We start from the raw sequence: 24411 nt of genomic DNA, 5'->3' as shown, positions 1-24411 counted from the left end.
ACAAGAGCTGACCCTGTGTGTTCCAGTGTTTTTCAAGTCTCACTGGCCACAAAGGGGAACTGAATATGAACATGCATGCAAACCTCATCAGTTCCCTTTGCAACCAGCTGAAAGTTGTTTTTAATATAGCGGAAACAGTGTTTTTCTTTTGAGTACAAACCAAATTTCCACCCAAATAGTGAAACATTTCTGCTTCCGACAGATCAGGGGACACATAAGAGGACACGACATTGTGAGAAAGGCAATTCAAAGAGAAAGTCAGAAAATAGATAAAACTCAACTGGGGAAGAGAAAGAGGTGCTACTGAGTATAGGAGAGGAAAGAATTAGAGTTGAGGGTATTGGGGTGCTAGAAGGTCCTGGTAGGGTATAGAACATGAGAAGAGGTAGGAAACATAGAAAGGAAACGTGTATAACAGGAAAGGGCCTGTAACAGCATTGCCAGCCGTGTTAAAGGAAGGCATCTAGATCTTTTAGTTCAGAAGTTTGCCACTGGATAACATTTGAAAATAATCACACATCAGAGTGATTACCATTCCCACCTGAGTTTATACCATTGAGCCAGTTGTACAGTGAAGGTGCCTTGTCTCCCAGTTCAGGATGCAAGGTGATAACCTTTCAACCACTCTGATTACTCATAACAAAGCCAAGTGACAGTAACAAAGCAAAGACATGAGTGAAGGAAAGTTACATGGCTCAAAATCAGTTCAGTTCAGTCGCTCAGTCATGTACGAATCTCCGCAACCCCATGAACCACAGCACGCCAGGCCTTCCTGTCCATCACCAACTCCCGGAGTTCACTCAAACTCATGTCCACAGAGTCGGTGATGCCATCCAGCCATCTCATTTTCGGTCGTCCCCTTCTCCTCCCGCCCCCAACCTTTCCCAGCATCAGAGTCTTTTCCAGTGAGTCAACTCGTCGCATGAGGTGGCCAAAGTATTGCAGTTTCAGCTTTAGCATCAGTCCATCCAATGAACACCCAGGATTGATCTCCTTTAGAATGGCCTGGTTGGATCTCCTTGCAGTACAAGGGACTCTCAAGAGTTAGCCTGGAGTTAAAACTCCCCTCCGGGTCCTCGCCACCATTCTATGCAAAACAAAGAACTCTCTCACCCCAAGAAAAAAATGGACCTTAAGGTTGATTATACCCAGCTCCCAGGCAGTCCCAGCCTCTGGCCAATCTCCAGAATTCCTTGCCCCAGCCATTTAAGAGATAACTAACATTGGAAGGACTGATGCTAAAGCTGAAGCTCCAATACTTTGGCCACCTCATGCGAAGAGTTGACTCACTGGAAAAGACTCATGCTGGGAGGAATTGGGCGCAGGAGGAGACGGGGACGACAGAGAATGAGATGGCTGGATGGCATCACTGACTCGATGCACATGAGTTTGAGTGAACTCCGGGAGTTGGTGATGGACAGGGAGGCCTGGCGTGCTGTGATTCATGGGGTCGCAAAGAGCCGGACATGACTGACCGACTGGACTGAACTGAACTGAATTGAACTGAACCTGAACAACCGTGGAGAAGAACAGGCCCCCTTAAGACAGTAGATTTCCACATATATGCCTATATATACTTAGTCTTTTCTTGGGTTAGTGCCACAGCTCACTAATCTGACTGCTGCCCCTTCTCACCTCATTAAAGGTGATCTGTTCCTGTAAAGTGCCAGTCTCGTTCTTTTTCCAAACCTCACCTTCTCTAATTTCCTTACCCTACAATGAGCACCTAACATAACAAATATCACAAAACTCCCATAATCCAGCGATTTATTTTAGATAGAGTTTAAGCAGTCTCTCTAGCAGTGAATATTAACGAATGAATGACCAAATCTGCTGCAAAAGAAAGTTCTGGAAAACTGTTTAGGGACCACTGACCATATAGCAAGCAGCCTCCTTCCTCTGCACTGCCCCGCCTCAGCCGCACAATCTGAAGAGCCCGAGGGCATGACTATACAGGCACAGCCTGATGGACCAACAAGGATCACCTGTGGCCCCTGGTGGCCACTCATTATGAAGGAAAACCCAAAACTTCTGTCAAAGAGATCTTAGGAACATCAGATCCAAACCTTATTAAATGCTCAAAATGCTGCCTTCCCAGCCTGCTGAGGATCCATGCTATAATGAAATAGTTCTACTAGCAGATAACTCACTGGCTTCCTATTCTACAGTCAGCTGAAACATGTTGCTTTTGCATCTCCTGTCCTTCACTGGTCCTCCTTCTGCTTGCTCTCTGAGGCCACACACATGAGCGCGCCCGCACACACGCAGTTTTGTTCTGTCTTTCCTTTAGTCTTCTGCTTTAAGGCTGAATAATCCCATTCTTTCAAATCGCCCCTTTTCTGGCATCCTCTGCTCTGCTACTTGCTCAAGTTTCAGAATATGGTTCTGACCAGCACAAACTAGAATGGGTCTGCACGGCTCTTGTCCTGGACTTTGCTGTTATTGGTGAAAGCTCAGTTGCCCTTTCTGAGTGCTTTCCCCACCTCAGTTGGTCCAAGTCAGCTTCCACTATGTATCTTCCTAGTTCTGATGTTTATCTTAAGCTTCTGACCATTCCATTTTGTGTATTTCCCCTGTCTTTCTTTTGGCATTTGAGTATTTCAGTAACATACATTGAATGATTCTTAATGGCCAGGAACATGTATTCATTCATTTAGCCTTCATAACACTATGAGTTAGGTATTCCTATCATTGTTTTCTCAGTAGAGGAAAGAGAGCTTGTACAAGGTTACATAGTAAGTGATGAAGCAAGAAATTGAACTTGGTCAGTCTGGTTGCAGCAGCTGCCCTGTGAACCTGTTATGCTGCCTCCTAGTTCATTATCTAATAGTTAATGTCACTAGGCTAAGAAGACCAATTGGATCCAGCCCCACCATAATCCTTGCTGTGGCCTTACCAGTGGGGTGATAATATTCCTGGTCCATTGATTAAGAGTCTTCTCCTGGACTCTGTCTGGATGGGCAATACCAATGTCTTCAAAGTCTCCACCTCACTTTTTCTTCCAAGTTTCTCTCACCTGCTAGTGAATGGCCAGTTCTTTCTTTAAATATGTTGGTACATTTAACAGATCTACTCCTGGTCTAGACTTTCTATCCCTCTAAAATAATTTGCATGTCTATACTAACATGCTTGAATTTTGTAGATTAACACTCAGGAAATTTTTCTTCTCAAAGGACACCTCATTTGCACTCCTGTGTACTATATCTGAATGAAATGCTAAGCTGTCTGATTATAACAACATTTCATCTACAAATTCTTGAAGGGTGTCTGTATCCCAGAAGGCCAGGGTTCCTCTAGATTTAATAATTAGGAAATGTCTTCCTTTCCTTGTGGTGACTGGTAGAAGAAACCATAAGCAAAGTAAAAGACAAGTCTCAGACTGGTAGATGTTATTTGCAATCCATATAAAGAACCAAAGATTAGTATACAGAATATCTAAAGAATTATGTCAGTGATTTGAAAGAAAAAAAGAATACAGGCAACTCATTATAGGGAAAAGGGAAAGAAGTGTAGATATGAATAGATCATTCACAAAAGAAGAAACATGAATGGGCAAAGAGATGCTGCTGCTCCTTTTCACTTGTAATCAAGGAAATGCAAATTAAAACCCTGGGGAGATGCCATTTCACACCTCTCAGACTGGCAAGTTAGTAAATCTGATCAAACCAAGTATTGGTGAGGATGTGGGTAGAGAAACTCTCATCTTGCTAGTGGTAGAATAGGTGTATAAAATGATAAAAGTCACTTTGGAGAGCAGTTCATCACAAGTGAAATAAAATGATAATGTGTATACCCTTTACAACCAAGCATTTCTGCTTCTAGGTGTCAGCCATAGAAAACTTCCACACATGCGTGCAGGAGGCTTCACTTGAACGTGGTTTCTAATAACGAAACTGTGGAAAGCACCTAAAGGCCCATTGTTAGGAGAAACGGAGAATAAAACTGTTGTTTGTTCTCACAATAAACACTATGCATCTGTGAAGATGAATGAGGGGGACCTTCATATATCCACATAAACACAATTTGAGTGAAAAAAGTTACAAAAGGGTGTATTAGTAAGATACTGTTTGTGTAAATTTTTAAAACAAAAGCTAATGTACATTGTTATTCGTACCACTTACGTATAATAGGGTAAACATGTACACCAGAGAGATATACACTAACTTTAGGCAAGCAGCTACCTCAAGATGAGCTCTAGTATATCTTCTTAGATTATGTATAGGTACAGGAAAACAGTTAAGTGAACAGAGCCCAAACATTTGACATCTGCACAATTTCGCTGATGGGTGCTTAACTGCCTGTTACATTGTATTTTTGTTTTGTTGTGTTTGAATTATTTTATATCTAAAAGAAGAGTATATATGGAATTACCAAACCAGAGTATAACCAACAGTTCACTGTTGCCCCTGGAATAGGTTGTATGGCTTACTAAAGCAAAAAAAGAGATTCTGTGCATCATCAATACCTGTATCCAAACCATAATTAGAAACCTTTTCCAAAGCTCATCTTAGGATGGTTCTTTGTGCATTTCCTGGGCTAGAAGCAAAATTAATAAGAGTGAGATGCTTTAATTTGATTTCTTTTTTTCTCCTTCTATTCAACCTGCTTTTGTACTGTTTTATCATCCATATTTCAGGCAGAGCTTTAACAGAGTGTATGAATGTGTGATAGCTAGAAAACTAGTTTTTTAAGATGTTGGTTTTTTTATATCACATACTTTTGTTGAGTAACAGCAGAATTTTTGCCCTAACTACATGGTAATGCCCACGTATGATGTGTTTTTTTAATAACAGAAGACATCTCAGTAATTACTATTTTGCCCAAGCAAAATAAAATGCAAAATGAAAAGCAGTGTTTTAGCAGAGACAGTGCCTATGGAATAAAAGTCTACCAACTTGCATCGCCTCATATGAAAAATACAGTTGATACTTCCATCACAATGCAATTAGGGTTAAATGATATTAATGCATGTCAAGCACCCAGCACAGTAAAAGGCACATCAACAAATATATTTTATTCAATACCTTGTTTCCTACTCCCTTGCATGTGAACTTGAAGGGGCAAAATAGAAGTTTAGGACAAACCTAGCACTTCCTTTTTAGCATAGGATATATTGTGAAACCACCATGAAACCAGCCCTCCACATCTTAAACTTGAAAATCACGACTGAACTGAGGCACTTACAGGAATTGTGTTGTCAACTGGGTCAAGTAGCTATGAAAAAGGACACTGTATCATCCATTGTGAGAGTTTCTATCTCAACCAAGTTGACATAATTCAGATTATATGGTGAGATTCAATCACTCTGTTCTGATCAAAAATACAAGTTTCTTTAGAAGTTTATGGTGTCCTTTGGTGCCTGACATAAAAGACTCTCCAGTAAATGTCATACCTGTTGTGAATATTTTCCCACTTTGTGCTTTAGCTTTTATTTTTGTTTACGGTTTTTGACCCCCCCACCAAATAGTCTACTTTTTAAGTCAAAGCTATGCATCTTTCCCTTTGGTTATTTCTGTTTTATTGATAGGGAGTCCTCTCCCTTCCACAGATGAGTTAGTGTTTTAATGCATTCATTATTTACATTTAACTCTGATCCACTTAGAATTTTTGGGGGGTGTGATACGAGTTGTTGTTCAGTTGCTCAGTCATGTCTGACTCTTTGCGACCCCATGGACTGCAGCATGCCAGGCTTCCCTGTCCATCACCATCTACCCTGTCCGTCACCATCCATGAGTTTGCTCAAAATCATGTCCATTGTCAATGCCATCCAACCATCTCTAAATTGGCTTTTTATTTTCTTTTAAATAAGCACAACACTATTTTCAATAAGTGCATCACTATTTATGATTTCTTCCTTCCCCAATGCTTTTTGAGATGTCGTCTTTATTTGCAGGGATTCTCTGAAGGAGGCAAGTGTATCAGTCACCCAGAAAAGTTTTAAACCCACTTTGCAAGATTCTTGCACGTCGAGAATCTTGGGTTGCCCTCTGATTTGTTCCTGCTTCTACCCTTTTGAGAGATTAACTTGGCATGTAATCTTCTCATGTATCATTGAGGGTCTGCATAGAGATGTGAGCTCTGCCCCACTGATAAGTTTATCCTTGCATGTGCTCCATGCAGTGCCATCATTAATAAAGGATAAGAATAAATTTTAATATCTGGTAAAAGAAGTTTCCATTCATATTTCCAAAAACTAGAAAATAATTAGCCTGTTAATATGTTTCTGCAGAATCCAGGCTGCCTGTTGAGAAAACTCTATTTCATGCTGTTTTTCTCTTGTGGATAACTTTCAGTAATGCTTTGCTTCACAGAGCTGTAATTATATTAGTTCTACTTTAATATCAGCAGGACTGAAGAATCTATTTTAAAAAGAAGTTGAAAATAAAACCTTCTGTACTAGAACATCATTTTCTTCTTCTATTGACCTGATCTTAGAAATTCAACTGCCATCAAATCCAGCTCTGCACAGAATAACTTTTCCAAAATTAACAGCAATACTCAGCATTTAGGTCTTACTCTTGCAACCAGGCAGTTAATTTTGCCTTTGTTTGGTTTTGCATATGTGAGATACCATTCAGAGACTTGTTCTGAAGATCTGTTGCAAGGTGAGGATAAGTATATACTTCTGCATTTCCCTTTCCTGTATGCTTCTAGAACTAAACGTTAGCTTGGGGGAGCTAGGGACAGTATTTCAATAAGAAATAGAAGATTATATATAATAAATATCTTCGAATTTGGTAAGTTTAGCAAGTTTTTCTAAAAATGTAGAAATATTCTACAGGATTCAGGTTACTGTAAGGTTTAGGTTACTATAAGGATTCAGGTTACTATAACATCTGTTGTCATGAGCTTATAGATAGGTTGACTTTTATCAAGATTTATTTTGACACAAATATTATAGCAAGAATTGACTTGGTGTACTTTTTTATTCTTTGAGAATGCCATTGTGCCGGGCTTTATAGGAGTTGTCACATTTAATATAAACAATGAAAGATTCTAGAATTATGAATACGTATATGTTACTTTTAATGTTCCTTAACTAGTAATAATAATAGATAATGTAATTTAACCATTCAAACTGTATGTTTACAATAGAGATATATAGGGATATAAAATGTTTACTAACAATGTAAAAAAAATTTTATTTTGAGAACATGAGAGAAAATCAGTATTGTCATCCTTACTCAATTTCAGTTTGGTATTTGTTGATGTTGTCAAAGCAAAGTAATAAAAAATTTATAAGGTCCTACTGCATTGCGCTGGGAACTATATTCAGTATCCTATGATAAACCATAATGGAAAAGAATATGAAAAAGAATGTACAACTATACTTCAGTAAAATAAAATTTTTTAAAAAGAATATAAGGGCCCTTTCTCTTAGTTTACTCTCTAGTTATTTTTTAGTGTACATGAAAATTTCAGAATTTGCTCCTTTTAATTGTATTCTACAGGTTTTCTGTATTGTTATGAAATATTTTAAACACTGAGCTATATACCAAAAATACCATAACACTCATGTACCACCACACAGGCTTAACAAACATTATTAATAATTTGCCATGTTTGCTTCGAATCTCTCCAGATGTAACCATTAACTTCAAATTGGTGTATATGTTTGTGTTATCACATATGTTTTATGTTTTTATTGTATATGTATAGATCTGTAAAGAATATGAACATGGTTTTGTATTTTACATAAATTATTTCATATGGTAGATACCCTTCGCAGTTTTTGTTTGTTTTTTATTCAGTGTTATTTTTGAGAATTCTCCATGTTGATGCATGCAGATGTAGTTTATTTCTCCATTCCTTTGCTGATGCATACTCATACTTAGGTTGTTTCCATTTGTTTAGTATTATGAACAGTAGGTCAGTCAGCATCTTTACATGTGTTTTATGTATATGTTTGAGTGTTTCTATAAGATGTATACCTAGCAGTGAACTTGCTGGTTCATAGGGTATACGCATCTTTAATTATACTTTACCAAACTGTGCGGTCGAAGATGGCTAAATTGCTAATAAATCTGTTTTAAGTAAGTTACAGTCTTAAGTCCTGTTGCTAGGTTATTGAATTTTAGCTCATCTATTTTTTGATTTTTACTGTACAGCATTTAAATTCTTTCCATTTTATCTAAGGAGTGATAGATAATGGGTTGATTTCATTTTTGTTAGAATTTTATTAATTATCATTTTATCTATTGATAGGCTTAGACATAAATGAATACAGTGGCAAATTATTACAAGCTTTTCAAATGACAGTGAACATATATTTTCTGACATTTTAAGTCAGTCCTCAAATCAGTTAACTGTTAAACACACTTTAAATTAGTATTAGGTACTTGATTTTGAATAATTACTTTAGTGACTTGAGAAACTATGATGTTTTCTTTCATTATTCTATAGTCAAAACCATAAATTTCAGTTAATTTTATAATCTATGTTAACAGCATTAGCCTAACAATATATTTTTAAAAGATTTTATATACAGATGTACTCCAGTGATGACTGTAAGCTTACTCTTGAAATATATTACAATTAAGCAAATGAAATATCACAGATAAGCAAAGAACTTCAGGAAGACCTGAGCTTTGTTTCATGACTTTTTGTTCTTCAGGGAATTGAGCTTTGTTTCATGATTTTTTGTTCTTCAGGGAATTAGGCTGCATTTTATCACTTTTTCATATGTTCAACATAAGGGCTTTAAGAAGTAGTCTGAATTTTAGCCATGGCAGATGTATCATGTAGGGAGTATCCTGGTTTAAATTCTGAAGTACTTTCACTCCTGCTCGCTTCCCCTTGAAATCGTCTAGAAAGAAGCTGGCACATTATCTTGCGAATATTACTGGACATCAGGAAATACATGACTGGATCTAAACAGCTGTTAAAAGATGAGAAAACCAGCATAATCTCATTGGTTTTGTGAACGATTTCCTTCCAATAGCAAGACGACACATTTAGCTGTGAAGAAATATAGACAAATCGGAAGGCGTGGTATGGAACAAAACATACAGTAAAAATGATAAGTACAATGAAGGAATTCCGGGCAGTAGTGGCATATTTACCAGAATTCGGAAACTTTGACCTCTTTTTAGAAATCCTCAATAGATTCTTGCCAATCTTAATATATGAAAGGATGATTAGTAGGAAAATTAGCCAGAACATTACCACAAGAATGTAGTTAAAAATTGCTTCTCCTTTTGCATTTAGCTTATCTCTGTAATGGAAGCACATTGTGGTATTATGACCTCCTTTCTTAAGGTTTAAAATAATCATAGTTAAAAATCCAGCAAGAGCAACTGTCCATACTATACAGCAAACATAAATACTCTGCTTGGTTGTTATTGCCTTCCGTTGGTGGATAGATCGATTAATTTTGATGTAACGATCCAAACTGATGAATCCAAGCAAAATAATGCTAATATACATGTTCATATAAAATAGTGTTCCCACAACCTTGCAAAGAATCACACCTAGTGTCCACTTGTTTTGATTAATGTGATACATTATTCGGAAAGGAAGGCAGAAGATAAGTAAGAGGTCTGCAATGGCTACATTGAGTAGGTAAATCTGAATGGAATTTCTTTTACGGTGGATACCCAGAAATACATAGAGGGCAATTATGTTTCCAACCAGCCCCATGATGAAAATAACAGAGTAGAATGTTATTAACACACTAGAGAGTAATTTTTCATCCATGGAGCAGGCAGTAAAATTTGATGCTCCTGAGAAGTTGTGTGGCAATTGGACGCTATGATTAAGGTGCGCTCCTTTGGAAGAGCAAGACCAGCTGCTGACTGAAGTTGTCATCATCGTCACCATCTGACTTCTCATTCTCTTCTGTAGGGATCAAAAAGTGAAGGTGCTAAAAGGACATGTTCCTTGAGTGTAGCTTTTATGTCCTCAGATGTTTCCTACAACAGAATGCCAAACATTGAGTGAGTCGTTTGTTATGTTTGTAACAATTTCTTTAGCTCAAAGTGCAAATAGTAAATGATTGATTTTTCAGACATTGTGAGAAACTTCTCTTTTATCCTACTTTGGACCATGTGGATATCTGCACAACCTATGCAGGAGCATTATGGTATCACAAGACAAGCAGCACATAGTGTAGAAGCTGTTGGAGCATCCTGCACTAACCTTTTCTATCCTATGGTCAGTTCAAGGTCTGCTATTGTATTAAAATCAACTGAACTATGGACTTGTCTTTTCTCGGGGAAGCTGGGATGGGAAGAGAAATGGAGATAGAGACGACAACTCATATTTTTCAAAGATGAGTTGTCAGTTTCCCTAAAGTGAAGACATGAGTAAGACATGAGTGAACTGAACCCACTACTGACCCCTGTCCAGTTTCCTGCCTTGACTCTTTCCCTCATAGATGGCATTCATTCATTCATTTTGGCACCTATTGCCATGTAGTATGTGACAGACTGTGGCAGTCTCTCATTCCACAGTGGGAATAGAGGTGTGTTAGTTGCTAGTCGTGTCTGACTCTTTGCACAAATAGTAGATGATTGATTTTTCAGACATTATGAAAAATGTCCGACTGTGACCCATGGACTGTAGCCCACCAGGCTCCTCTGTCCAAGGAATTCTCCAGACAAGAATCCTGGAGTAGGTTGCCATCCCCTTCTCCAGGGAATAGAGGAAAGGGTCGTAACTTTCTTTTTCAATCTAACACCTCATTTGAAGGTATTAAAATCACTTGCCTACAGGGGTATGCAATTAATGGAATAGACCAATAGAGCACAGCACTTGCCTGGTTAGGTAGACTCGCAACATTTGCACAGGAGAGCAAAGTAACCAAACAAAACCAAGACAGGTGATGATGGCCGCCAGAGAGTCAGATTGGAGAGTCTGCTGACCTAGAAGCATAGAGTGGTAATGTAAATAGGAAAGAGGACGTGCAATCCAAGATTTTGAAAGCAAGTACCTTCAGTTGAACGGAACTGAACCTGCAGTTGACATAGTCGGTGAGCTAGGCAGTTTGGGACTGTTGATAGTGTGTGAATTCCACTTGTCTGTGGTAGCAGACAATGTTAGCAATGCTATTTGTTACCTGCCCTTTGTTGGGCATCGGCAGCTCTGAAGAGCTCAGTCTGAGAGGTCATCATAAAAAGAAGATGGGAGGATAGGATTCTAGGGGGTCTCAATGCATCTGTTTCTTAGAATGACTTCCATACTTCATTACAGAAGCTTCTTAGCAGGTGTAACAGACAATTCAGGGTCTCATATCAAAATGAGACCTACCTAACTCTGTGACCTTCAGTCAATAAAATAACCTTTTCTAAGCCTTAGTTTTTTTGTTTGTAGAAATGAAAGAAATGCATTGTACAAACAATAAAACTGTTATTTTGTTTACCCTGGCACATACAAGTGTTCAGTGACAGATTTAAAACAACACCTTTTGATTAATTTCGTTTTGGTGAATATCTCATGCTAAGTTGCTTCAGTCATGTCTGATTCTTTACATCCCTATGGACTGTAGTCTGCCAGTCTCCTCTATCCATAGGTTTCTCCAAGCAAGAAGACTGGAGTGGGTAGCCATTACCTTCTCCAGGGGATCTTCCGAACCCGGGGATCGAACCTGCATCTCTTATGTCTCCTTCATTGGCAGGCAGGTTGTTTACCACTGTTGTTCAGTTGCCCAGTCGTGTCTGACTCTTTGTGACCCCATGGACTGCAACATGGACCAGGCCCCTCTGTCCCTCACCGGATCCCAGAGTTTCCCCAAGTTCATGTCCATTGTATTGGTGATGCCATCCAGCCATCTCATCCTCTGACACCCTCTTCTCCTTCTACCATCAATCTTTCCCAGTATCAGGGACTTTTCCAATGAGTTAGCTGTTCGCATCAGATGACAAAAATACTGGAGTTTCAGCTTCAGCATCAATCCTTCCATTGAGTAATCAGAGTTGATCTCCCTTAAGATTGACTGGTTTGATCTCTTTGCTATCCAAGGGACTCCAGCACCATAGTTCGAAGGCATTAATTCTTTTGCGCTCTGCCTTCTTTATGGTCCAGCTCCCACAACGGTATGTTACCAGTGGGAAGACCATAGTCTTGACTTTATGGACCTTTGTCATCAGAGTTATGTCTCTGCTTTTCAACACACTGTCTAGGTTTGTCATAGCTTTCCTGCCAAGAAGCAAATGTCTTCTGATTTCATGGCTGCAGTCACTGTCCGCAGTGATTTTAGAGCCCAAGAAGAGGAAATCTGTCACTGCTTCCACCTTTTCACCCTCTATTTGTCATGAAGTAATGCGGCTGGATGCCATGATCTTAGTTTTCTTTAATATTTAGTTTTAAGCCAGCTCTTTCACTCTCCTTCTTCACCCTTGTCCAGAGACTCTTTAGTTCCTCTTTGCTTTCTGCCATTAGAGTGGTATCATCCGCATATCTGAGGTTGTTGATGTTTCTTTACCCCTAGCACCTCCTAAATACTGCTTGTAAAATGAAGGTGAATATGACAGAGACCCTGCTCTCGGAAAATATCTTTGCAGGAGTGTGCATTCAAACTTTGAATGCTGTCAAGTAGATTTGAATTACCATAATTCATTTCCTGATGAGACATTATACACAGAGAAAAACATTTGAAAGAACTTAGCCCTTCTTAAAACTCTACCCATAATTTCATCCAGAAGAAACCATTTTAGTAGAGCATGAAATTCCAGTTTAAATTTTTGTAAAGAGGGAAACTGAATCCTCGGAAGGGGAACTGACTGGTGAAGAGGAAGTTATGTAATCCCCAGTGACAGCCTGTCCCGAGAGTGCAGGGCTCATAACAACAGAGTGAGGGAGGCAAGAGGGCCGAGTCCAGTCTTGTGTGTGTCTCAGCTGCAGGGAGCCAGATTTCACAAAGCTGTTAGAAACTTACAGGCGTGTTTCTGCTCATCTGAAATCCTAAAAAGGAAAAGGCAATCTAGGAAGAATGGCAGGCTGCCAAAAATGGAGCTGAGCATGCAATGTAGATTACCAGGAAGAGGAGAAGGGCCCCTGGAGAGGAACCTGTTATGTGGTCACATAGGGAAATGACTGAGGCTCAGGTAGAAACAGCTCATGGCCATTGATGAAAGTGAGCTGAGGCATGACAGGTGACATGATTTTGAGAGTTCAGATAGCTGAAATAACTTTGAAAACTGTAGAGGGTTTTTTTTTCTTTTCTTTTTTCTTTTCTTTTCTCCATTGCTATATTTTAAACTCCATTAGAGGGCGACAGAGGATGAGATGGTTGGATGGCATCACCGATTCAATGGCCGTGAACTTGGGCAGACTCCAGGAGATGGTGAGGGACAGGGAAGCCTGGCGTGCTGCAGTCCATGGAGTTGCAAAGAGTTGGACACGATCGAGCAACTGAACAACAGAGTTAGGAAACAAGTCTGCTTAATTTGCCTCTGTATACCAAGTGCTTAGCACAATAAATGCTGTTGAATGAAAGAGGGGATTTACTCCAAAAGTTTGTGAAGTCCTACATGTGGATATTAAAATCAACTGTTCAAGTACAGTTCACAGAAACACAGTTGCAGCTGACTGCAGTTGCCATATCCATTGTGTGATGTGGCTGCAACAAAAACTAACCTGTCCTTGGTTGACTTCATGCCTATGGAGTGTCTTAAATAAAGACTGTCCTACTAACCCAGTTCTGTCCTCAGCTGGGAAGGTTTGACCCTGAGTACAGGGTTTCATCCTCAGCAGCACACACTAAGAAAAGGCCACAGAGCCGATGAGGGGTGCGGTGGGGAAGAGCAAGGAGCAATGGAAGGAAACAGGCACCTGGAGATGGGAATGCGTTCACGGCTGTGGAGGAAAGGATTTCACCTTGTGTTGTATGTCTCCCAAAAGCAGAACAAGGGCCAGTGAGTAAAAATGCCAAAACAGATGTTGTCTCCTTTTAAGGAAATACTTTTTTAGAATGAAACCATCTATCTTGGGAAGTAGTAAGGGTCTTAGCACCAGAGATTTTTTGAGACTACCATGATTGGGTACTTTGTAGAAGAGACTCTCAGTAACTTTCAGTCCTGGCTACATATTAGAATCCTCTTGATGGCTTTTTAAAGATACCAGTGCCTGGCCCCCTCCCTAGATCTTCTGATCTAATTGGTCTGGAATGGGCTCCAAGCAATGGTTTCCTTTAAAAGCTCCTCAGAGCATTCTAATATCCAGTCAGAATTGAACCCTCGAGCTAGATGACTGAACCAGTAAATAATATTTATTTAGCATTTGCTGTGTACCAGGCAGTGTGTTAATAAGCGTATATATATTATTTCATTTACATAATCCTTATAATAGCTTTGTGAGGGAGGTATTAATGAAAAATAAAGATGTTCATGATTGCTACCCATGACCACAGATCCATCTGACTTTCAGAACCAGTGATCCGTTTCACCAAACCTTGCTCCTCCTAATCCCATATGATCAGCATTTTCTTTATTAATGATGAGTTCTGTCAGCAATACTTTGATATGATTCCTTTAACATTATCCACACTAGCAATTTTAAGGAAAGATTATGTCACCTAAATTTACCTCTTTGGAAAAGGTACTAATCTTTTTGTTTACTATGTTCATGAAAATAAGTCAGTCAGTCCAGAGTTTGCTGAAATTCTCAGAATGCTGAGCAGATTTTCCCCAAAACTATATCTTTCAAATTTATTTCTATGCCTGATAGCCATGATCAAGATGTTTCTAGAAAGCCATTTAGCACAAAGCATGAAACCATTTGCCTCAGCTCCAATCTGCAGATAAAATAAATAATAGTTGGGTAAGATCACCATAAACCTTCCTTGTTTTGCTGCACTTTCAAGCTCAAAGAGAACAATGTATTTTTTTAATAGTAATAACATCCATCATTTAGAAGCCTATATTGAATGGCTAGTGTTGTCATTTATTAATGAATTAACAGATTAGATTCCATTTTGAGATTTCTGTCTCCTTTACAATGTGCCAGTCACTTTCTGTTCCCAAGGCCATTTACTGATGTTTTCAAAACTACTTACTTGATGTGTTAAGAATGGCCAGTGAAGATAAGAAACAAATCACTACATTCACAGAGGACCAATTTCCCAGTGGATATGAGTAGTGACTTGTGTGAAGTGGTCACTGTGGTTTTTTGATAGTAGATGGTTGATGGTTTTTAATGGTATTACTTGACAAATCCTGACGTTTGCAACCCTGTTATTCGTGCTGCATTGTACCCACTAGCACCACCTTTCTGTGCCAGTAATTTTTCAACTGGCTGCTATAGGAACTTCTGTACTGGAGGGCAGGACCCAAGACTCCACTGTAGCCTCCAATGAGCAAAAGCTTTTTAAATGCAGTTTGGGGGGGACTTCTCTGGTAGCACAGAGGATAAGAATCCACCTGCCATTGCAGGGGACATAGGTTCAATCCCTAGTCCAAGAGGATTCCACATTCCACAGAGCAACTAAACTCATGTCCCACAACTACTGAGCCCATGCTCTAGCACCCCCGAGCCGCAACTCCTGAGCCCGTATGCCACAACTACTGAAGCCTGCCCACTCTAGGGCCCGCAAGCCGCAACTACTGCGTGCTGCAACTATTGCAGCCCATGTGCCTAGAGCCTGTGCTCTGCAACTACAGAAGCCACTGCAATGAGAAACCCGCACACCACAGTTAGAGAAAGCCCACACAAAACAACAAGAACCCAGCACAACCAAAAATAAATGTTAAAACATAGTTGAAGCCTTTCAGAATTTATAGGTAACAAAATATCAGTGAAAATTATTTCCCATATAATAAATTCATGTATAAAAATGCAGTTTGGTTATGTTTGTGAAAACATCACATAGAAAATACATACCTATTTGGCAGTGCTATCCGCCTTTCACATTTGTAGTTTGACGTGACATCCACTGAATCATTCAGGCCATGCTTTAAAAATTGCACTAATTGCTGCATACAAAATGAAAATTAAAAAGCATGTCATTTTGGAAAGAATACTATTAGTAGTACACAAGGTTTTGTTATCAATTTAACTGTGGTTAAAACATTTTTTAAAATTTAAGTGCATTAACTAAAGTCTGTTTTGCTTTTTCTTTTCTCTAATATTCACCATAGTAACTTCTGAAACATAAAACTTAAATTTTAATTGATCTGGTAATGACCATAAAATAGAAGCCATATAATAAAGAAAATACTATCATTAAAAGTAGGGAGTCAGCATAACTTAAAAGGTACTTATAATACACTGGAAATAAAGTGTGTTGCATATGAAAATAACTTTTAATTGATTCAAGTAGATCTGCAAGTCTTTGTCCAGGATACAAAACATAGTACAGACAATGTGACTATATTGATAGTATGATCTTAAACATTGCATATCCTAAAGAAGATACGGCCTCATTTTAAGTCAAGTCAAGGCAGTGGTATCATTCAAGCAGTTTACTCAGAGTTCTGGAAGCAAAGCATTGCTAGTCACCCATGAAGCAGGTTTCATTTTTATTATTCAGATCATCAAAATGTCACTTCAAAAAGGATCATTTATGAAGTTGAAATCAAGGCATACTCACAGTTCAGGCTCTCCTGAAGTAAAAGGAGCTGATCCCCAAGCTTCCCTACACATAGACTTGTCTTGGTGTGTCAGCTGGGTTCCTCCATCCGGTTGTGGTGCAATTGGTTGGGTTTGTCTTTTTTAATATATTTGAATGTGGTAATAGGTGTATTTTTCTCCTTTCTTTTTTCAATATGACAACCCTTAGACTCCCTGTGAAAATATTAAAAACTTCACCACTATGCAAAACTTTTCTTTAAGCTCAGTCAACACTTAACTTTAGGAAATTGCTTGTATCTTTTACATGAATACCTTCCACCTTGACAATTATGAAAAGTTTTTTCTCCTCCCCCCCAAATAAAGAAGTCTATAAATTCTAAGCTAAAATATTCACTTTCTGTTTTTCCTAAGTAATGATATGTAATATGCTGTCTGGACTTTTAAAGCATAAGCATTTAATTTCTCTTTCTGGATTCATTTTAGAAACTGGCAATCAACATAAAATAGCATTCCTGTATTGCATTATAATAACATGAGTAATGAATCATTTTATTATTTAGTTTTAAAGTGTTAGTGTATTTTATGTATTCCCTTAATTAAGACCTTGGATTTATTTTCTAACACAATCTTATAATTTTAGGATTAGATGAAATTTGTGATAGTATTCTCTCCTTGATAAACTCTCCCAAGTAGATTGAAATATCTCCTATATTTTAAAGAAAATAGTGAAGTTACTCTGCAGGGAGTGTTTTTGGTCCTAGTCCAATGTTTAACCACTATATGTCCATCTATGTAACTGCTGGCCCTGCAGTTTAATCACATTTCCCCTTTTTTTTGTTGTCATCTGAAATGAAGAAAAGTTAGTTCTTATCCTCCCCATAATTGTTGCCCTGCAACTCTGTTTATTTTGTACTAAATAATATTTAACTCATTGGGCTTTATCTAACAATTCTAATTATCTTGCAGTACATTCTCTCTCCTAAACATCATATTCTCCAGTGCTCTTAGTTCATTATAAATTTGACACATGGGACAGAATACTTTTAAATTGCTAGAATAAAAACATTTTGTAGCTCTTACTTCCCCCTAGAACTTCTGAGAAGGAAGATCATTACCGTATTGGTCCGGGAGGGATTTTGTGTGGGGAAGGCGGGTGTAAAAAAGCACGTAAATTAACTACCTTAACTATTTTTAAATGTATAGTTTAGTGGTGTTAAGTATATTTATATTGTGCAAATATATTTATATTGTTATATTTATGCTGTGTAAGTATATTTATATTCTTCAGTGGTACTAAATATACTTATCGTTGGGTTTGTATCTAGAAATTTTTCATCTTGCAAAACTGAAATTCTGTGTCCACTAAACAAGAACCCCTCCTCTCTACCCCAACCCTTGGCAACTACCTTTCTAACTTTCTGTGATTTTCAATACTCTAGATCTGGCTTTTTATGCCTGGCTTATTTTGTTTAGCATAATATCCTTGAGGTTCACCCATGTTGTACCATATGACAGGATTTCCTACTTTTTAAAGGCACATAATACTCCACGGTATGTATAGGCTGCATTTTCTTTATCCATTCATCTGTCAGTGAACATCTGCATTGCTTCCACCTCTTGACTATTGTGAATAATGCTGCAATAAACACGGGTGTACAAATAGCTTTTCAGAATCCTGGCAGGAATTTTTTAACGACTAGTGTTTATTATATGTTCTATTTCATAAAACCTAATATAAATTTTTTTATCATGGTAGCTATTTTTCCACACCTAAGTCATCCCCTTTCCAAACACTAATTCTGTTTCAATCTTCAGTTCCCTGATGACCCTACTGTGACCCAATTTTGAGTATAAGCTTTTCTTAGTTCTTCCTTTGTATGAGCCTTTTTCCTGTTCATTCTGAGCTTTCTGCTTTTTGTCTCGGTGTTCTTAGCTTATTCCTATACATCCTCTTCCGCTCACCCTTCCCCTTCCCTGAACTTTGTTGCTATCTTAGCTCTTTATACAAAAGATAAAAGTAGAAAAGAAGAAATAAAGGGATATGCTGGTTTCGTGCTCTTACTGATATCACCTGCCTCTCTTTATCTAAATCCCAACCCTGGTTAAATTCAGCTGACCTCCCATTCCAGGCCTGAACCCCACCAGCTAAAATGAGTCCCGCTGATTGTAAACACAGAACAGTGTTGATGGCTCTTGCTTTAAACTCATGACCACACACCTTGAGTGGGCTCCTATGCTGCCAGCAGTCCTGCCCTATTTCCTTAGTCTGGGGCTTCTCAAAGCATGGGTTCCCAGACTAGTAGCATCAACATCACTCAGGAACTTGTTAGAAATGCATGTTCTTAACCTCATCCCAGACCTTATGAGTCAGAAACTTGGGGGGATGTAGGCCAGCAACTCTGTATGATACTAAAGTTTGAGAACCACTGTCTTAGTTCATTTTCCTATCCTTTGAAAATACTTTTTCACACCTTCACTCTTCTCACGCTGACAACAGCCCCCTCTTCTTCCCCACTGCCAATTGCTGATCACTTTTTATTTCAAGTAAATGGAAAATAGAAGTGCTCAGGAGAGAACTTCCTCATCTTCTAACATTCACATCTGCCTGCATCTACAGGTGCCTCCCTCACTGTCACTAGAGCCAGCCCCCTTCCCACTTGTATACTACATCCCATCCCCTTTCTTTCCTGAGGTCACTTTTTCCCTTTCTATAGGATCTTTCCCACCAGCATGCAAATGTCTGTCTTTAAAAAACAAAACAAAACTTCCCTGAAGATGTCGATGGAGTGACCTAATGCATATGTTGTTATGTGAAAATTTAGAGTATTTGTATGCATTGTCTCATTTTCAAAACAAAACAATGGAAGGATAAACCAAAAACTGATGATACACACAGTTGCCAATGAGGAGGGAGAGACTGGGCTTGAGGAGAGTGAACAAAAGGTAGGCCTCTCTGAAAGGTATTTATGGTTGGGCTTCCCTAGTTGCTCAGACAGTAAAGGATCTGCCTGTTATGCAGGAGACCCAGGTTTGATCCCTGGGTCGGGAAGATCCCCTGGAGAAGGGAATGGCAACCCACTCCAGTATTCTTGCCTGGAGAATCCCATGGACAGAGGAGTCTGGTGGGCTACAGTCCATGGAGTCCCAAAGAGTCAATTCAGACATGACTGAGCAACTAACACAGTTACCTTTGAAACTTTATCAACATGTTTTGTATAATTAGAACACCAAATTAAGTCAAAATCTAGTTAAAACAAATTGACCTCACTATGTAACAAATTGAAAGTATAACCACAAAGAGAATTCTTTTAAGTGACTTTAAAATAGGGTTACAGGTAAAGTATTACACAAGGATTTGCAGGCACCTTTCACTCAGATTCCCCATACGTGAACATTTTACTGGTGAAATGACGTGGTTTGTTTTAAAAGACTTCAGCAAAAATATAATACCAATAAATGGTTGGAGATAGATAAAACAATAATGACAAAATGTCAATAATTGTGAAACTGGGTGATTGGTACATGAAGGCTTTGTTAATTTGGTTTCTCCAGTTGTAAATATTAAAAAGTTAAAGAAATTTCATTGGCTTCACATTCTCTTCTAGCTTCATCCCATTTTTCTAATCCTACTACAGTAAAGTTTTGAAAGATATCTGAATTTACTATTTCCACATCATCTCTTCCTATTCTCTCTTGAACATAGTTCAGTGGGGATTTTTGTCTCTGTTATACCACCAAATGGCAACCCACTCCAGTATTCTTGCCTGTAGAATCCCATGGACAGAGGAGCCTGGCAGGCTACAGTCCATGGGGTCACAAAGAGTTGGACACGACTGAGCAACTTCACTTTCACTTTCATACCACCAAAATCCTTCTTATCGAGGTCATCAGTAAATTTCAAGTTGCCAGATTTCATGATCAGTTCTCACCTTTAATGACTTCTTAGCAGCCTTTCAGGACACCAGTGTCTTCTGATTTTCCCCCTGCTTCACTGTCCAGATATTTTGTTTCCTTTGCTAGACTGTTCTCATCTCCCTTGCCTCAAATACTGGTGTGTACCAGGTCTCAATTCTCTGACCTCATCTTCTCTATTAGTAGTTCACTCCCTAAGTGATTTCATTCATTATCTAGCTATAAATATTATGTACATGCTTCTGATCCCAAATTTATATCTCTAGTCCCAGCCTTCCCTCTCCTGTCTTACATGACCTCACACTCAATTTGTGCGAAACCAAATTCTCGATCCCTCTTTCGTATTTCTACTCCTGTGTTTCCCAAATTCGGTAAATAACATCCTCATTTTCACTCAGTTGCTCAGGACAAAAACCTAATTACCATACTTGACCTATCTCTCTCTTTCACACCCCATATCCAGCAGCAGTTCTTGTCAAATATACCTTCAGAACATATCCTGAATGTGACCACTTTTTACCCTCCCAGCCTCTATCACTTTGGTCTAGTCCAAATCACCATCTTCTCTTGCCTGAACACCCACGGAAGCCTCCTACCTGGTCTCCTTTCATCCATTCTTGCACCCTTGCCATTTCTTCTCCCCGCAGCAGCTCAAGTGATCCTTTCCAAATCTAAAACTGATCTTCACGCTCTCCTGCTCAAAACTTCCCAGTGGTTTCCCATCTTGCTCAGTCTATAACCCAGAGCTCTGTCCTTGACTTCAAAACCTTAGACAATAGGGTTGTTGTTCATCTGAATCTCATTTCCTACCACTCTTACCTTTGTTCATTCCTTTCCCAATACACTGGCTTCCTCACTCTTCTCCAAACATAGCAACCCTCTTCGTGCCTCTGAGATTTTCTACATAGTATGCTCCACACCAAGATCTTACCTCCATGTGACTTTCGGCCACTTCTTTCTGGTGTGTGTTCACCTATTACCCTATTAGAGAGGTCTTCTCTGGCACTCCTTGTCTTACTAAATAGCAGCTCCCTAGTCTCCAAACCTGTAACACCTACCTCCTCACCAGCTTAATTTTCCCTCCCTAGCACTTAACATTACTTAACATTACTAGAGTCTTCTATTCATTTATGTATGTTGGCTTCTTTGTTTATTTAAGTTCCAATGTTATGACTTATCTCACTAAAGGGTTTGTTGAGAGTGACTGAATCCACACCCTGTTGGATAAATCTCAGTGTAACATTAGCTGAAGTGGGATTCCAATTTAAGCTTCTACTACTCCTTCCTAAGAAGGTAATGATGACACTGGCTGGGAGACCCTGTCTGTGTCTAGTCTGTTTTTTCTTCTTCTGCATCAGGCCCATCCTTTTCTAGGCTTGTTCATTTGCCGTGCCCCACACTAGATCTCTTATCATTGATCTCTGTTTGAACCAACTGAAAGTTCACATTAGAGAGAGCACTCTGTCAGTTGGTTTCTGTAGAGGTTTGCCTGTCCTTCCATAGACCCTACCAGCTATGTTGTGTCTTCCTGCAGTTTGCTCACCATCCATGTGTGCTTGCTTTTTCTCTCCTCTTTCTCTCACTCATACATACTCATACACACGTTTGTACTCAAGGGCTTGTTTTTCTTTGTGCTACACTCTATTGTAAAGGTCTTTAAATACCCTTGGACAAAAAAATAACTTCTAAAGTATAAAAGAATCCTTCCCACTTTTGCATATCCATCATCAAACATCACTCTGGGTGTACCAGCTCAGAATTTTATTGCATGGGTCTCTTCATGCCCATTATCATGTAGGCTAAACCTGAACTAAAACTGGGTCATTTTACATCTGATCAAGTGTGGGAGAGAATAAAAAATACCTCTATCTTCCAAGCCTGAAGAGGCTTGCCTTTTTCACTAAACCCATATTTTAAGAGCAGGTCATAACATATGTAATGTTAGTCACAGAGAGGAGCATAGTATTTGAGCAGAGACCAAAGTTCCCTACAATTAAATGCCTTCCTGACACCAGCCCCAGCAAGGTCCCAGAAAAAGGCAGATGCAGGAGGACTAGGTCCTATAAAGAGACTCTCACTGTAACCAAAAATCATATGATTCTCAGAGAGCCCTGGTCAAGCAGCTGCTCTGGGGGGGGGTGGGGGTGTCTTTACCCTGGACTAGAGGCCAGCCCAGTAGTCTCCTTCCCCCCTTCTCTTTTCTCACTTCCCCTTCCCACAGAGAGGAAGGGCACATCCAGAGAAGAGACCCCAGGAAGGAAGAGCATTGAATTCCCAAGGAGAAGGGCTCAATTAGAGTCATTAAATCTTACTTGGGAGTGGAACGAAAAACAGGACGGTGGGAGAGGGGGCAGAGAAAGGGTCATCAACATCCCCTGAGGGCCAAGATACAGTGGCTCTGTAGATCAAGTCAGATTTCAAGAAACTTAGCTGTAAAATATATTCTTCCTTAAACAAATGGAGGCTGTCACTCAGTGAGAGAAAATATTGCATGAAAAGGCAGAAAACATATCTGTCTGTCTTGAGCATCCATCTTCCTGAGTAGTTCCAAGCACCGTACCCTAATCCTGGAAGCAAATAATTCCTGAAAAATGTTGGCTAAAACAGGTAAGTCTTTGGAGAAATCAGTAGACATGAGAATAGACAAATAATTGAAGCATCCAAAGGTAATTCCAAGAGTTTTTAAAGTATTTTACTATATGGGCTTCCCTGATGGCTCAGTGGTTAAGAATCTGCCTGCCAATGCAGGAGATGCAGGCTCGATCCTTGGTCTGGGAAGATCCCCTGGAGAAGGAAATGGCAACCCACTCCAGTAATTCTTGCCTGGGAAATCCTATGGACAGAGGAGCCTAACAGGCTACAGTCCATAGGGTCACAAAGAGTCAGACACGACTTAGCGACTGAACAACAACAAATATGGTCATGTTATTTGGCTTTGTGTAAATTGTTCATTGACAATTAATCATTTTCTTTGGTTTGTTTGTTTTTCTTTTCAGCCCCACTGTGTTCTCCTTGCCTCAAAGGAAAATTCGGCACCTGTTAAACTTGGGGGCTTTGGGGTAGCTATTCAATTAGGGGAGTCTGGACTTGTAGCTGGAGGTAAGAATGCTTTTTTAAAAAATTTCCTTCAAAACCACATCAGTTTTTAGGCTGGTGTAAAATTTTCAAACTAAATATTAGTCTATCCTCAGTGTTTCAGACCACGTTCCACCCCACCCCAAAAAAAGTGCCATAATATAGTTTTGAATTTAATAATTCTATAATCATAATTAGAATTTTAGTCTCTTAAGAATAGACTCCATTTTTTTACTCTTTGTATCCTCAAAATTTAACAGGGAAGAGACCCAACATACAGAGATTAAAACAGTATTGGAAGAAGGTGATATTTGAGGCAAAGTGACTTTTAAAGTTGAACTGGCCAAATGAAGTCAAATCTAAAGTGTGTGGATTCACTTCTTTCAGGTTATATCTGTGGCTGATTTTTAATTTCACACTACTTTCCTCTTTCCATTTGTGAAAGAGTCACACTCAGGCCATCAGTCTGTGTGTTTGGGAAGAGCAAGCAGATATGAGCACAGACTGATTTTATTATTAGCCAAAGCAAACATAACTAGAAAATTCCCATGCCAGAATAAAAAAGGAAGAAAAGTTAAAACAAACTTTCTTCACCAGTATGCAGAGGTGGATGCTAATTACAGATTCAAGTATTTGGTTTTATTTATTCCTTTCAATAGATTCCAGCTCAGAATGCTGCCCTGTTTTTAGTTTTGCAAATTGCTTAGTTCTCCATTCTACCAACTACCATTCTTCTAGCTATTGCTTTCTATTTTCCATCTTCAAGTACTGCCAGCCTTCACAAAGAGGAAAAATATCAACAGGACCTTTTTAAACTTGTCATCTTTCAAGAATGCTTATATTAAATTCAAATACCTGACAAATGATAAATATCAAAATAATAATCTTTTACACAGGATATTTCATTTCATTTCATTT

General features: G+C 38.9%; 3 protein-coding genes across 11 annotated transcripts in view; 1 reads left to right on the top strand and 2 right to left on the bottom strand.

Annotated features, from left to right (window-relative positions):
* The window catches only part of GPR82 (G protein-coupled receptor 82), a 29097-nt gene extending 13189 nt beyond the window's left edge, over window positions 1-15908 (bottom strand). Inside the window, exon 1 of the mRNA XM_088834119.1 lies at window positions 15817-15908. The gene's annotated coding sequence lies outside the window, so the exon portion shown is untranslated. The remainder of the gene's footprint in view (window positions 1-15816) is intronic.
* Window positions 1-24411, top strand: part of CASK (calcium/calmodulin dependent serine protein kinase) — a 387791-nt gene that overhangs the window by 220458 nt on the left and 142922 nt on the right. For all 8 annotated transcript variants that reach the window (XM_055393922.2, XM_055393920.2, XM_055393918.2 and 5 more), the window contains exon 6: window positions 23415-23517. In XM_055393922.2, coding sequence (XP_055249897.1) covers window positions 23415-23517 — 103 coding nt within the window. The remainder of the gene's footprint in view (window positions 1-23414; window positions 23518-24411) is intronic.
* GPR34 (G protein-coupled receptor 34) lies at window positions 7918-16570 on the bottom strand. 2 transcript variants are annotated; one of them, XM_055393924.2, is made up of 4 exons: window positions 16526-16570; window positions 15817-15908; window positions 10757-10862; window positions 7919-9911 (listed from the first exon to the last, which is right to left on the bottom strand). In XM_055393924.2, exon 4 carries the CDS (start codon window positions 9829-9831, stop codon window positions 8701-8703), a length of 1131 nt encoding a protein of 376 aa, XP_055249899.1. In that variant the 5' UTR covers window positions 9832-9911; window positions 10757-10862; window positions 15817-15908; window positions 16526-16570; the 3' UTR covers window positions 7919-8700. The 2 variants fall into 2 exon arrangements, with proteins under 2 accessions (XP_088690244.1, XP_055249899.1); XM_088834118.1 differs by lacking the exons at window positions 10757-10862; window positions 16526-16570 and having other exon boundaries at window positions 7918-9911.

Source organism: Moschus berezovskii, chromosome X, assembly GCF_049115385.1.
Source record: "Moschus berezovskii isolate FMDL1 chromosome X, NW_MosBer_1.0, whole genome shotgun sequence".
Taxonomy (NCBI): domain Eukaryota; kingdom Metazoa; phylum Chordata; class Mammalia; order Artiodactyla; family Moschidae; genus Moschus; species Moschus berezovskii.
This window is presented reverse-complemented; position numbering and strand designations above follow the sequence as displayed.

Bases quoted from the DNA above. Each gene is read 5' to 3' on its own strand.
- GPR34 (XM_055393924.2), bottom strand. From the start codon at position 9,831: ATGAGAAGTCAGATGGTGACGATGATGACAACTTCAGTCAGCAGCTGG.